The 15340-nt window shown below is 44.4% G+C and overlaps 1 protein-coding gene across 3 annotated transcripts in view; it reads right to left on the bottom strand.

Moving 5' to 3' along the window:
* Positions 1 to 447: 447 nt before the first annotated feature.
* LDLRAD4 (low density lipoprotein receptor class A domain containing 4) overlaps positions 448 to 15340 on the bottom strand; it is a 488264-nt gene continuing 473371 nt past the window's right edge. For all 3 annotated transcript variants that reach the window (XM_077492398.1, XM_077492399.1, XM_077492397.1), the window contains 2 exons: positions 4116 to 4169; positions 448 to 3093 (listed from right to left, as the gene is read on the bottom strand). In XM_077492398.1, coding sequence (XP_077348524.1) covers positions 2551 to 3093; positions 4116 to 4169 — 597 coding nt within the window. In that variant the 3' untranslated portion in view covers positions 448 to 2550. The remainder of the gene's footprint in view (positions 3094 to 4115; positions 4170 to 15340) is intronic.

Genomic DNA, 15340 nt, shown 5'->3' on the forward strand with positions numbered 1-15340 from the left:
CACCTTTACCAGACTCAAATGAAAGTCCCCAACAGGGAGTGTGGCACTGTCTTGTTAGCTGGCGGGAACCAAGTCCAGTAGCAGAACATTTATCATTCAGGGAATATAAGAAGCTAGTAGGTATTTCAACCTGGCAAGAATACCGTTATAATCTCCACTATGGTTTTAAAGTCTTGATGGCCAATTTAAAAGCAAGTAGAAAGGGACATGCTCTAACCCATAAACACACCAATCACAGATCAACTTTCAGAAGTTTAGCTATAGGAAAGCTGTATGGGTGTGGCCAAGTCCTATTGGTTCCTGTACCCTTTAGGCTATTTCTACTATTTTATGAAAGGAAAATGCAATTAGAGCGAGGAGAGCCGAGTGTGGTATGTTAATACTTATCATGGTGCTCCTATTCACCAGTTTAAATACCCTGCCCCCGCCCCCCCCCCCCCCCCCAGATTGTTGGAGTCCTGTGGACAGTATGCATTTACAAAGGCAAAAGCATTTATATGCTGATGGAGACTGGAAGTGTTAGGTTGATACTTTAACTATGGATAAAGGGTATGGCGGCTAAGTGTTCTTACACAGCACACTGATTTCACCCAACTCTCTGGTGGCTACAATTATTTAAAGTACCCTTTAAATAAATCCCTTTGTAAATTACAGAAAGCCGCATGGAGCATACAACTGTGGATGGTAGTCCTCCTTCGTTGGACATCTCAAATGTTGGGAATCTTAAGCCCACAACAGGAAATATTACAAGATAAATAGAGACTAAAGAAAATAAAAAATACCACATTTCCCTTATGTAGGATAATCTGAACAGTTAGTGCAACTTTCTCTAAGGGCTAGATTCACTAAAGATTTATAAATTGAGCATTATACCCACTGTTAATTATCATTCAAACATAAAATACTGATTAGCACGTGAATAAAAATTAAACAGTTAAAGGGAAATTGCATGCTACATTGAACAAATACAAGCAGGACTAATCTCTGATCTGAGCTTACAGTTCATTTTATACAAATACTGTTATTAAAATGAACATCAAGCACCAATAATTTAGGAGCTCTCCAGTGATAAACTGGTGTGGTTACAAAATTGGGATGGTTAATCCGTTTGATGTTTTTTGTTTATTTTAACAGTTTCAAATAAAAAGATAGTGTGCAAGATACCATCCCAGCACATCAACTATAGTAGCTGCAGTCATTCCCTTTGCTGTTATTCCGCCAGTACATGTTAGCTTTGGCCTTGTGTTTCTAGAGGAATGGGTCCACAAAAACAACAAGCAACCCCGTAACAGAGGGAAGGTAAATTATGGATCCAGTCATTTTCATAGTGAACCCATCATGCATGAAAATTTCTAACACAGAAGCCACTAAAAACATTTATAATCAACAAATTAGCAAAGAGGCCTTATTCTAGAACAAAGTAAAAATCAAATCCATAGGGTTATTGGTCTTCCCTGTTCATTGCCCTGAAATTAATTGGTCTTTAATGCACTATAGAGCACTGGTATGGGAAACTGGTAAATTGCTTCATGCATTTAGCAGAAACATTTTTAGAAGTGTGGAGGACTAAATGCCATATGGATTTAATGTTCACATTCTTTAATAAAATGGTAAAGGTGGGGGTTTTGATTACAAATGTTTTTCCTAATGCAAAGTTGGCTTAACATTTTCTTTGTACATTTTTTTTTTTTTCTCACACAAAATTGTGTCAGAGTCTAGCATACTTTAGCAATGAGTCAATGTTTTCAGGGGGTGGCATGTTTTCTTCCTCTGGAAACACAAAACAAGGCCAAATCAGGGAGCACACACTCATTAGCCCTGCAGCTACAGAGGTGCCAGCCCATATTCTTCCAGGACTGGTACCTCTGGGGAGGGGCAAACGTTTTTAAACTAAGCAAGGACTTTATAAACTTAACCTATGTTTCTTCACACATAAGGTTTAAAAAAAAATTACGAGTTGGGAGTTAGCTTTGCAACGGGAATATTTCATATAATGTGCATGCAGTTTGTGTTACTTCAATTTAGTGAATTTAGCCCTAAAACAGGTTTAATACACAGCACATTCATTCATTCCATTCACTCATTTAATACACTGTACACATGCCTGGAATATGGTATAGATTTCTATGAAATATTTAGCAGTGCACCTATACATTCCCTACCACAACACTGGCCATCTCCCTAAAACATCATAGCATTTCTAAGTTAACACTTACTTGTTCTATGTGACTCATCAATGTCAGTATAAAATAAGCTCTGCAAAGTTTGAGTTTTGTGCCAAAATCTTGCAAAATTTAAATAACTGAAATATGATAATATAAAAATGATTCTTCCTGAAACAAATCATGAACAGAAAGGACGTGTATATCATAAAATCCATTTGCATGCTTTCCTCTGACTGGTATCAGAATATGCATACATTAATATGTGCATTTGGTTTCACTTGTACCACTTTTAGCTCAAAAACATTGGGCACTCGAGCTGTGGAAGTCAGGAGACAACCATGATGACCTCTTGCCTCACTGTGGAATAAGTGCCGGTTGGGAGGATTCAAACAAGGTTCCCTGACTGTCTGTCTTTTCCATTGACAGGAACTACTGTGCTCTCTGGATCGTTTGCTTGAAACACAAGTCTACTATTTGTCTGAGAATTGGGAGAGGTGTTATTTTGCTGGTGGTGGAAATACGAGGAGCCTGGATAGTGTCCCATAACTTCACTGTAGGTTGGTGGTGGCCCTTCCATTCGGCCATTGCTGCTATAGTTGGTTGCACTGATTCCCGAATTGCTGCTAGGTGGGCAGGGACCCCCATTGTACATAGATATATCTATCAAATCACTGTCAAAAATGGTCCTATTTGGAGGTGCTCTGACAGATTCTCTGTTGAGTTCCATCTGCTGTTCTGGATCTCGTAGCTGCAGAGTACATGGACCCTGGTAGGGTGGAGGTTCCTCTCCATCAGACAGGGAAATAGTAGGTGGAAGGTCAATCTCATGCTGAATATAAGGATATGTTGGCTGGAAGCGGCTAAAACGATCTCTCTGCATAAAGGAAGGAGTCGTGAATCTGTCTCTTGACCTTGAAGCGTACATGATCTACAATAAAGCAAGACAACATAAGGATACTGGACTTGCTCAAAATTTGACTTTTCATTTGTTATGCAAAATTTGTATTTACAGATAGATTTTATATGCCTCGAAACATAAAACAAATTGACATATTTAAAGGGAAGCCATCATCCAGGAATTTTCAACTGGTGAGAACACAGTTCATGAACCCTACAGCAAAAACCCTACAGCAAAAATGTATCAATTAGCACATGCTTATTGTCTGAATTACTGCTGCTCTGCCGTTTTAGTTTTTTCCACATATTTTAAGAAATACAATGAAAAAAACTAATTAAAAAAAATAAAAATAAAAAAAATAAACACTCCACTGGCTGCAGCAAGAGCCACCTCAAGCTTCTCCAAAATAGGAAAAAAAAAAAAATAAATAAAAAAAAAAAATAAATAAATCAGGGAGACCCCCCTTGTAACAGTCATGGCAAGTGGGCTGATCTGGGAACTGTAGTCCAGATGTCTCACTGTAGTAAGAATTCCCAAGATGTGTTAAAATATGATAAGGGATTTAATACACTGTCCAAATTAAAAATTTGGAAAGATTCATCCTTTAGTGCTCACAGAATTTACAATCATTCCATTGGGATTGGTGCACCTTTTTCTATTACTAAGCAGGGACGATAAGTACTAGCAATAGCTATTGCTCATAATGGGTCATACAATGAAAACAGTAGTTCCCTACACGTAGATATGTCCAAGGTACTTATGGGCCTCGGTCAAAACATTTATCTGATACTAAATCAGAGAAAAAGGAGCATGCTGTGATCTCCCTGATACTTGGCTAAAGTCCATTATATGCAAAACAATGCCCATCATACCAAAAGAAAAAAATATATTTTGTAGAGATTAGATGGCTAGATAAGTGGAAGAATGTCTGTGCTGAAAGTGAAAAAAAAAAAAAAAAAGCTAAAAAATAAATATACATTATACACTGTATATAATATTTAGAGTCTGAAAAATAAAAAACTGATAAAAAGAATCAAAAATTTTAAACACACCTCTGATGTTCCTTGTCGTGACTCCAAGTTATCTGAAGGCCACAAACACCTTTCCTGAGAGAGAAGGAAAGAAAGCATATAGCATAATATTTAACAGATGTTTACAATCATAGCAGAAATCAAATGTTTTTTAATTTTTTTTCATATCAGGCTATTTTAGTAGAGCTAGCAGTAGTAGTCAGACCTTTTTTGTAATTTTTAAAAAGTTTCAAAACTCATTGGTGGAGATTTACAAAAATTTGTGCACAAAGAATCTGGTGCAGCTGTGCATAGTAACCAATTAACCTCTAAATCGTATTGTCAAAACTTAAATGAGCAAGCTGAAGTTACAAGCAGATTGGTTACTATGCACAGCTGAACCAGATCCTCTGTGCATCGGGTTCACAGAAGCGTTCAATGTCAATCAGGATACCCACCACAGTGCCGAAACCAGAAAAAAGGAGGGAACAAAGAGACCTCCGACCCCGATAAAGACTTCTGCCAACTGCCTGTTCTGCGGTCTGACAGTTCTTTAATAGCTAAGGGAAGGAGGGGTGGTCCCATCCCCCTGTGATGTCACCCTGAAAGCGTTAATTTACCAATTTTTTTTTCAAGCCCAGTGACCAGTCTGTGGCTCCCTGGTTTTAAAAAAAATAAATAAAAAATAAATGAAGAGGATCAGCCCGATATAAACCTCCCCAAGTGGTTTAAAAAAGGGAAGAACAGCCTGTACATTCTACTAGCTGCCTAGGATCCCCGAAAAGCTCAAGTCTCTTGTACAAATATATATATTGTGATGGTATGCAAGGTGAGATGCACAATAATAGGTACATTTCACCTCGCATTCATTCAATTGTGAAGGAACAGAACTGGAATCCGGCCTGGTTTTTCCAGCCTCTGTGACAGGCTGGGCTCTGGTCTGGATGTTTGGATCCATTGGAGTCCACAGTTAGCTGGACTTTAAATATCCAGGAAGAGAGCACAGTAGGTCGCCCTGGTATTGAGACTCAGAAAGGAACCTGAGTGAGAGGAGCTCTGGGTGTTGGACTGAAAGGTTTGCTTTTCCGCATGTTTTGTTGGCGACGAGGACCAGCCCCGCACTGTATGGAGAGGAGACTATTTGTTTAGTTAGTGCTGGACGTCAAGGATTTAATTTACTGTTTTTATTTTGCAAACCTCCTGCAAATAAACCTGCCATCCGCCAGATTTTTAAGAAAGTGCCCATTTGCTGACTGTCCTTCAGAAAAGGTGATCCCCACGAGAATTCCCCACACCTGGTGGATTCAGCGGGCAATTTCTGAAGCCTGAGGAAATGATAAAGGCCCTGCTACAGGCCAATGTAGCTCAGCGGGAAACCAACCGCCAAGTCGCAGAGGCCGCTGCAGCATAAGCAGCCCAGCAGGAAATGAACTGGCTGTTTTCAGAGGCTCTGGTGGAACTGAAAAAGGGATCCGCACCTCCTGTGTCAGCGGTACCAAAGATGGTACGTGCCTCCTACCACCTGCAAAAGATTACTGCGGATGCTGTTGAGGCATAGATTGTAACTTTGAGAGAGTCGCTGTCTGTGAGGGATGGCCAAAAGAGCAGTGGGCAGGTCTGTTGGCCCCTTTTCTAACAGTAGAACCCCAACAGGCCTATTTTGAAATATAACCATATAAGGCCCAGGACTATGAGACTATGGGGAAGGTGGATAAGACTGTTATAGCTGATGAGACTGAGTCCTATACCTGGAGGCTGGCCAAAGAAGCCAGGAAGGTCTTTGGGGCCGTTAAGAGGACTGGGGGTAGGCCACATACGGTGTTTTCATTGCCATGCATTAGGGCATATTGCTGCAAACTGTTATATAGATGAACCTATGCAATGCGATTATGCTTTTATGAAAAGACACATTTCTTTGTTTGCAAGGGTCGCATGTACTGCATCATGTCAGAGTCGCAATGAAAAACAGATGTGTGTTATTTCAATGGATGGAAAAGCCACTCACAGCCTTGCTAGATTCTGGTAGTGTGGTGACCCTAGTCAGCAATGATTGTGTGAACCCCACAAAAACTACACCCCAGTACTATTAGGGTAATTTGCATCCATGGGGACACTCGGAACTACCAGACAGAGTTGGTTGAGGTTGATAGCCCCTGGGGCAGTGCAACACACTCAGTGACAATTACAGGCATGACTCCTAGAGGCAGAGGCATGATGGGATTCGTAGTTTCAAAACAGCTGGAGAGCCGAGGTTCCCTACCCCTGACCTAGATGCTAGCTCTCAGCCCGACAGTAATAGGAGACCCATCTGACCCCGACGTTGAGTAGCCAAAATGCCGTACCCAACTTAGAGGTCAGGAGAGAGGATTTCTGTACCGAGCAACTGCGAGAGACCACCCTCATGAGAGCCAGGGAAAATGTTATGTTGGATGGGGAAGCGGTGGATCCTGATTGGGTGCCGTCTTTCCCCTACATGGCCGTTAAAAACGATTTATTGTATACGAGTGATAAAACATGAAGACTAGATAGAACAGCTACTGGCTCCCAATCCCTTCCGCAGGGTGGTGCTAGAATTGGCCCATGGTCATCTCTGTAAAAAAAAAAAAAAAAAAAAAAAAAAAAAAAAAACAGGGAGAGAATCGCCCAGAGGTTTTTCTGGCCTGGGTTGCATGCAGATGTCAAGGTGTACTGCGAACCATGCCCCGAGTGCCAAAGGTCGGCACTATCGCCCCATTTTCACAGCCCTCTTGTCCCTCTACCAATAATCAAGGTCCCCTTTGAGAGGACTGGTATGGACCTGGTGGGGCCAGCTGTGAAATCTGCCCAGGGTCACGAGCATATGCTGACGATCCTAGACTATGCAACAAGCTGTCCTGAGGCCATACTCTTGCGCAACACCTCCGGTAAGGCTATCGCTAAGGATTTGGTTCTGTTTAGTCGAGTTGGGATCCCAAAAGAGATCATAACTGATCAAGGCACCCCATTTATGTCTAGGGTTACAAAGGAACTGTGTAGACTACACAAAATCTCCCATCTCCATACTCTGTCTACCACCCCCAAACAGATGGTCTGGTTGAAAGATTTAATAAAACTTTATTCCCCCTTTGAGATTTTGTATGGTAGACATCCCAGGGGGCTGCTAGAGGTCGCCAAAAATGTGGGAAGCAGAGGACACCCCATATAGAAGCATCAGAGCATGCCTCCTTGATGCAGGATCACATTGCAGCTGTCCTGCCCCTGGTGCGAAAACATATGGAGCGAGTCCAGGAGGCCCAGAGCAGGGTCTATGACCGGGGTACCAAGGCCCGTACTTTCAGCCCTGGGGACAGTGTTAGTACTGGTTCCCATGGTGGAACGCAAGTTCCAGTATCAGCGGATGGCTTTTGGTCTGCACGGAACCCCCGCTTCATTCCAGCAAATTATGGACAAAGTCTTGAGACCACATCACCCGTATGCAGCTGCATATTTGGACGATTATGTCATCCACAGCCCAGATTGGGAATCGCACCTGCTCCGTGTACAAGCAGTGATCGATTCCCTTAGGAAAGCAGGTCTTAAGGTTAACCCAAACAAAATTTGCCATAGGCCTGGAGGAGGCCAAATACCTTGGGTACATAACTGGCCAGGGAGTGGTCAAGCCGTAGAAAAATAAGGTTGAGGCAATTCAAAAATGGCCCCAACCGATCAATAAACAAGTGAGGGCCTTCCTGGGCATTACAGACCGTTCATACCCAACCTTTGTCACCATGGCCACCCCTCTGACTGACCTGAAGAAGGGTTGAGAGTCGGTCATGGTCAAGTGGAATCCCAAAGCAGAGGAGGCATTTCAGAATTTAAAGCAGACCCTTTGTGGGTTACCAGTACTAGTGGCCCTGGACTTCAGCAAGGAGTTTGTCGTACAGACTGATGCTTCTGAGGTGGGCCTAGGGGCTGTACTGTCACAGAACGGGAATGGTGAGGAGCACCCAGGTGTATACCTGAGCCGGAAGCTGAACAAGCACGAAAAGAACTATGCCATCATAGAAAAGGAGTGTCTCGCCGTTAAATGGGCCTTAGACTCCTCTACCGGGGAGGTCGTTTAAACTGGTCACCAACCATACTACCCTAAAGTGGATGCGTGACAACAGGGAGAAAAATGGGCGTGTGACAAGGTGGTACCTGGCGTTGCAGCCCTTTGTTTGCGGTGGCGCACAGGCCGGGAAAATTCCAAAATAATACAAAATAATGCAGATGTCCTCTCTTGCATGCACGGTATGGTTGGGTCAAGTGCTCAGCCTCAGGAGCTTGAGCAGAGGGGGAGGATATGAGACTCTGGTTTTGAGACTCGGAAAGGAACCTGAGTGAGAGGAGCTCTGGGTGTTGGACTGAAAGGTTTGCTTTTCCGCATGTTTTGTGGGTGACAGGGACCAGCCCCGCACTGTACAGAGAGGAGACTATTTAGTTAGCGCCGGATGGAAAGGATTTATTTACTGTTTGTTTTTATTTTGCAAACCTCCTGCAAATAAACCTGACATCTGCCTGATTTAAGAACGTGCCCATTTGCTGACTGCAGTCATTCAGAAAAGGTGATCCTCACACTAATAAAAAAATTATAAAATATATATTATATTTATTTTCCTGCACTAGGACACCGCAGGCCTCTGCAAGACACATGGAAAACAATTGGTGTCTATGCATGTGGTTCACACAAATGTTGCGGTGATGTGCGGTGCAGCATGTCTGAGTTTTCTGCACAGCTCCACACAAACTTGGAGAAACTGACAGCACTGCTCAGCACTCCATGGTAGGGTAGAGGCAATTGCACACCCCCCCCCCCCCCCACTGCACTAATCAACTCTCCTGTCCATTTGATTCTTCCTGCAGCTAGTCACCACCATCCCGACTGCAGAGGATCAGTTCCATTAATCTTCCCACCTGCCGCTTCGACCATCATCTCTTCCCCCTGCTGCTTAAAAGATAGGATGGCCACATGAAATCCATCATCCACTTGGTGCAAGGAAAAACATTCATCCATGAAAATATTCTTCAGTGCGAATCCTGACTTATTTGCAATTAGGCCCATCAAGAGGAATTCTTGTTCCAAAGACTATTAGCCTCCCATTCTTAATTTAAAACTTTGTACAGGGTGCACCTCATGTGGCTCCCCTGGGTGTTTACCAGCCATTCTGTGGGGTTGGAATTTGGCTCCCTATTCTCTTCAAAAAGCATTTTGAACCTGTGAGGCATAATCCCCTTTGAACTCTTACTCACAAGGTTGCCTTCCTCATCACCATCACCTTTGTGAGTGTGTCTCTGAACTGAGTGCTTTGTCCTGTAAAACGCTCTGAACCTTACACTGAGGACAAGATGGCATTAGGGCATAGAGCAGCGATGGCGAACCTTTGGCATGTGGAGCCCTCTCTGGGCATGCATGGTCATCACAAGTCGCTGGATCGCGCCCCTGATCAATTGCCCTCTAGCCTGGCTCGCCTGTGATTGGTTTAAATTGATTGCGCGGAAAAATGGAATCCACCTTCCTGGGTTGCCTAATAGCAACATGTATTGATAATTACCGATTCGTCAGTGAGACGGGACATCCCCAAAGTTCAATTAAGTCAAAATGTGAAGAAAGGAAAAAATGGGACAAAGCAATGTCCCAAAGAAGAGCTATAAAGGAGGATCAGCCACGGTTCATCAAATCAAGTGTTGAGTAAACACAGCAATAGAGCCACCCCCCTAGTATATCCAATAATTAAAAAGGCATACAGACAAAAACATTGTCACAATATGGCGCCAACCACAGGGCCCCACTCATATTCACACACATGCAAGGACCAGCAGAGGGGAATGAAGCTGCTAGCAAAGAGGAGGGGGCATTGCTTGCTCTTGATTCTGAGTGATCAATAATCACTAATTACACATTCTGCATGTCCAAGTTTCAGACTTGTGTGGTTATAGTGTAGAGGCATTGCCGCAGCAGGTAGGTCAAACATATATAGCACTAAGCTTAGAGTCCTTAGCCAAAGTTGCAGGATAGACCTATCAGCGAGTATTTGATTCAAAAGACTGCCAGTGTACCAGTGATAGAATGACTGGGTGAGCACAAGACAACTGAACCAGGTAAAAATGGATAAACTGTCTGTAAGGTATACTATGTATGCATGCATGCATGAATGAACTACACAGTTCCTTGTCCGGGGAATGGCATGTCCAAAAAATGCTCAATGATGGGGTGAGTCCACTTGGTATATACAGGATGAGGGGAGAGAACAATGGGGGTTAGGAATATAAGTTTCCGGAGGCTCTCACCACTCCAGAATCATGGCTGCAAAGGCCGTAGTAGGAGGAACCCGTTCTCCTCGAAATTCAACCAGTAGGTAGATGCTGTATCAGCTGATGGAAAGACGCTGGTGTAGTTAGTCAGTGTATAGCGTCCATTTTCTGAACATCCGATCGGAAGTCAGGGAAGGTGGCTATGGAGCCTCGCAGGTGGATGCGAAGTAAGCTCGTCCAGTCATTCCCATCGGAAGTGGTAGTTTGATGTTAACTCGCACACTTGCTGGAACGTGGTGGATCGTGAGGCTGGGTTGGCGCTGCCTACGTCAACGTGTTTCCTCGCCTGTGATTGGTACCCGGAGACCGGCGTGGGTGGATTGAAAACCCCGGAGTGTACAGTCTGGTGACTGCAGGTAGACAGAAATCCTCTGGCCGGGAGCTTAGCTACATCAGATCCCAATCACCGCACTCACCTGATGGCCAACACCAGTTCTATATAATTGGCAGGGAGGAAGGGGCAGTGCTGTGCTCAGTGGAGAGAGTGCACTGATAAAGGCTCTATGGTGTACATAGATTTACCATGTAAGCGACTTTGGTACTAGAATCTGAAGCTGAACAGGTTGGTGTAGTCTGAGCACTGCTGCCCCTGGAGGATGGGGATTACTGGAGGCTCAAGAGTGAGATGCACAGGTGACAGGGGAAGGGGCACTGCACTGGGCGGGGGGGTGCAACTCCTAGAGGGACCATTACGGTAGCGGACCATGTGTGTTGATCTCCCGGGCATTGAACATATGGTGGGGTGAGAAAAGTTCTGTCTCTCACCACTCCTCTGGATGCAGTCACATGACCTCTGACACGTTGTGCTGTACACCTGTTGCAGTTTGGGCACTCAGGCTCAAAAAGGATAGCCATCACTGGCGTAGAGCTTCCAAAGTGGTTTTTGATCTTTCAAGCTCAACCAGAACCATTGTGCTTCCGTCCCTCTATTCAGCACTAGTACATCAGGAGATTTCTGTGCTGATCCACCTTCCAGTCATTCCTTCCATTAAAAACATGGACTCATCATCCCTGATGGTCCCTGCAAAGAGGAACCAGCTTCTTGTTTTACCCCGGCTCAAGGGAAATCATCAATCGGGCTCATAATCTTAAGTATTGGGTGCAACCCTTTCATGTCAATGCACTCTATTAGGTCTGTGAGCACTGCTTAGGCTTTTCAACATCAGGCAATTGTTTACCAGATTGGCAAGGCTGCCATCTGGTCTTCTGTTCATTTACATTTTACCTGGTCAATGTTCAGGCCTCATCTGATGGCAAATTCGGGCATAAGATAACACAGGCAACTCTTTGAGCTGCAGGCAAGTATCTTATAGTTGGCCTGTTAAGTATTTTTTGCAGCTTTTGCTCACCCCTCAGTTTAACCGTGCCCCTCAATGAGCGGGAAAGAAAACAATTTGTTTCTCACAGTCATTTTCTGGGAGTCGACACAGGTCCCTTCCCCTCTGTTTTTCATTTTGCTTGGTTACGAAACAAAGACAGTGTGAGGAGTTATACCAAGATGGTCAATTTTTTGTTTGCTAGTGCCCAAATCTTCCTGAAAGCTGCAGTATAATCCACCCGTCTCCCAATGAACGCAAAGAAAATAGGATTTTTTCGTCATACTCATCTGTAAAATCCTTTCTTTGAATACATCATGGGACACAGAGTTAGGATAGGTCTTAGACAGGAAGTGATCCCCTTTATAACCCCCTCCCATACACGAAGTACATCAGTTTTGCAGGAAGCACTGAATCCTCAAAGAGGGGAGAGATCGCTGTATCCCATGATGTACTCAAAGAAAAGGATTGTACAGGTAAGTATGACGAAAAAAATCCCATTTTCTTTTTCATACATCATGGGACAGAGTAAGGCTAATATTCATTACCTACTGAGACATCCCAAAGCAATAGCCTTGAGGGGGGAGAGACACCCTGCCAAACAATAGCAATCAGACCTTATACAGCAGCCTGCAGTACACTGTGGCCAAAAGCCACATCCTCGGCTGCTCGAACAACCACTTGATAAAATTCGGTGAACGTATGCACTGAATGTAGCAGTCTTACAAATCTGAGCCAGATAACTGATGGCGAAAAGCCCAGGAGGTTCCTACAACCCTGGTAGAATGAGCTCTCACTCTAAAGGGAGGAGCTTTGGTTATTCAGGCCTATGGTCTGAAACTTAGACGGACCCAATTAGCAATAGAAGCTTAGGAAGCTGCCTGCCCTTTCTTGGGTCCTTTTGGTAAAACAAAAAAAGGAGTCTGATCCTCAGATCTCCGCAGATATAGACAAACCTTCACCGCCTGGAAAACGACCAAGGAATGCAGTCATCTCTCTTCCGCCGAACGAGGCTGAGAGGGAAAAAAAAAAAAGGCAAAATAATGCGCTGATTCAAAAACGAAAGGCTGACACCACTTTTGGTAAAAAGGATGGAACAGGTCTAAACACGACCCTGTCATGGTGAAGGATCAATTATGGTTCCCTACACGAAAGGGACACCAACTCTGACACCCTTCTAGCAGAGGTGATGGCCATCAGGAAGGCTAGCTTGTGTAAAAGCAAGTCTAATGGAATTTCCTTGATCGGCTCAAATGGTTGTTTCTGTAACAGACAGCACCAAGTTGAAGTCCCAATGACACATAGGTTACCCTAATGGGGGGAAGAAAAGGAGTTGGCCCCTGCAAAGGCCTTTGGAAGAATACTAGCAGGGCCGAAATCTAACCTTTCATTGTACTCAAAGCCAATCTGATTTCCACAGCTGACTGTAGAAAAGAGACAATTCTCCCAATCACATATTTCTGAGGATGCCATTTTCTAGCTTCAAACCAAGCAATATCAGTCTTCCAGACCTTATGATTAGAGACCGATCGATATGGTTTTTCTCTGGCCAGTGCCGATATTTAAAAATCGGACCGGCCAATGGCCGATACATGATGCCGATTTTTGCGGCAGATATTTTAAGACGATTTTTCTTTTTTGCATGTGGTACTGGTTACCACTGGCGATTGGAACTAGTTGCCCCTGGCAGGTTTCACACTGGGTCAATTTGCCAGTTTCAGTTACACTATATGTAACTGAATGCTGAGACCAGCCATCGGAATTCGGCATGATGTCAGCGTGGGCAGGACCCTGCAGCTAACAAAACACCAGCCAATGATTGGGCTGCTTAAGAAAGTAGGCGGGGCCACCTACACGTAGCAGCCCGTCCAGATCCCATCGGCTGGTATTTGATATCTGGGTCCTGCCCACCCCCCAACATCATGCTGAATTCTGACAGCTCCTCTGTCTATTCAGTTGCAAATCAGTTTCACACAGTGAACACAGAGCCACTCTGTGTGCGAAACGGTCAGTGGAGTGTGGGGAAGGGAGCTGGCGATTTCTTTAAAAAGGCCAAATATCAGCCGATATATCAGTCAACCTCTACTTATGATGGATCTTCCTAGTGACAGCTTTTCTAGCATTTACTAGGGTAGACACCACTAGTCCTGAGATGCCACAGTCCTTCAACACCCTGGATTCAATAGCCACACTGTCAAATTTAGAGACTGTAAATTGGGGTGGAATATAGGACCTTGAGAGAGTAGATTGGGGCAGCGTGGAAGCGTCCAAGGCCCATCTATTGCCAGTCTCACAAATCTGGGGGGAACCAGGGCCTTTGGAGCCAGGCTGGTTCCACCAGAATGACTGGAACCCCCTCTCAGAATTCTGCACAACAAATTTGGAAGGAGTGGGACCAAGGGGGAAAAGCATAAACCAGGGAGTACTGGCTCCATGGAACTACCAGAGCATTTGCTCCGATTGCTAGATGATCCCTTGTTCGGTACACAAACTGCTTGCTTGTTGTTGAACCTGGATGCCAATAGGTCGACCTTTGGCCATCCCCAACACTGGCAAATTCCCTGGAACACCCCTGGGTGTAGGGACCATTTACCCGGGCAGATATGCTGGCAGCTGAGATAATCTGCCTTACAGTTCTCTACTCCCGGGATGTGGACTGCCGATAGAATCAGCACATCTTCCCCTGCACAGGCTAGTATGTGGTTCACCTCATTCAGAGTTGAACTCTTCCTGGTACCGCCTTGGTGGTTTATATAGGCCACTGCAGTGGCATTGTCAGACTGAACCCTGATAGGGCAGTCCTGAAGCTCCACCATCCAGGACCCTAGGGCCAGACGTACTGCCCGTAACTCTGTCCTTGACCATTTCCCCTAAGCTGTGAGTCCCTCTAGGGTCGCTCCCCAGCCTGAGAGACTGGCATCTGGTCAGTACTCTCCAAGTTACTGGGAGGAAGGATCTTCCCTTTCACAGGTTCTGATCCTGCAACCACCAGTTTAGGCTTAAGTTTACCGAAGAGATAAGAACATTTGATAATCCAGGGCTTGTCCTCTCCTGTTCCAAGCCAACAAGAGGACTTGTTGTCTAGGTCTGGAATGGGCATAGGGCACTGCCTCCGGAGGACACCATCCTTCCTAGAAGACTCAGAGCCGAATGGAGGGTTGTCTGGTGCCCCTAATCTGACGCACCTAATCCTTCAGGGCACAGATCCTTACGGGTGGCAAAAATACCCTTGATTGGACTGTATCTAGGATCAGACCTAAATACTTCAGACTTTGAGCTGGTCTGATTATTTGGACAACCAATTCATTAAGCATATAGAGCCTGTTTTAAATGGATAGGATAGTGTCCATTCACCTTGCAGACACTAGTAAAAAAAAACAGTTGTACTTCCTGTATGGGAGGGGTTATATAGGGGGAACACTTCCTATCTAAGACTGTCACCTGGAGATGGAATATAACCCAGTGGGTAACGAATATTAGCCTGTGTCCTACGAAAAATAAAATGATTTTTTGCCGAGTACAAAAATGCAATTATCTGGCTGGAAGCATTACAATGCAATACACACATCACACTATTTCCTACTGTTCACATGTGGGATTTCATTTGAAAGCCTGTTAATACTATACGTCTCCGGAGAA

The sequence above is a fragment of the Lithobates pipiens genome, unplaced genomic scaffold (genome assembly GCF_037356315.1).
Source record: "Lithobates pipiens isolate NorthernLeopardFrog02 unplaced genomic scaffold, aLitPip1_a1.2 Scaffold_19, whole genome shotgun sequence".
Taxonomy (NCBI): Eukaryota; Metazoa; Chordata; class Amphibia; order Anura; family Ranidae; genus Lithobates; species Lithobates pipiens.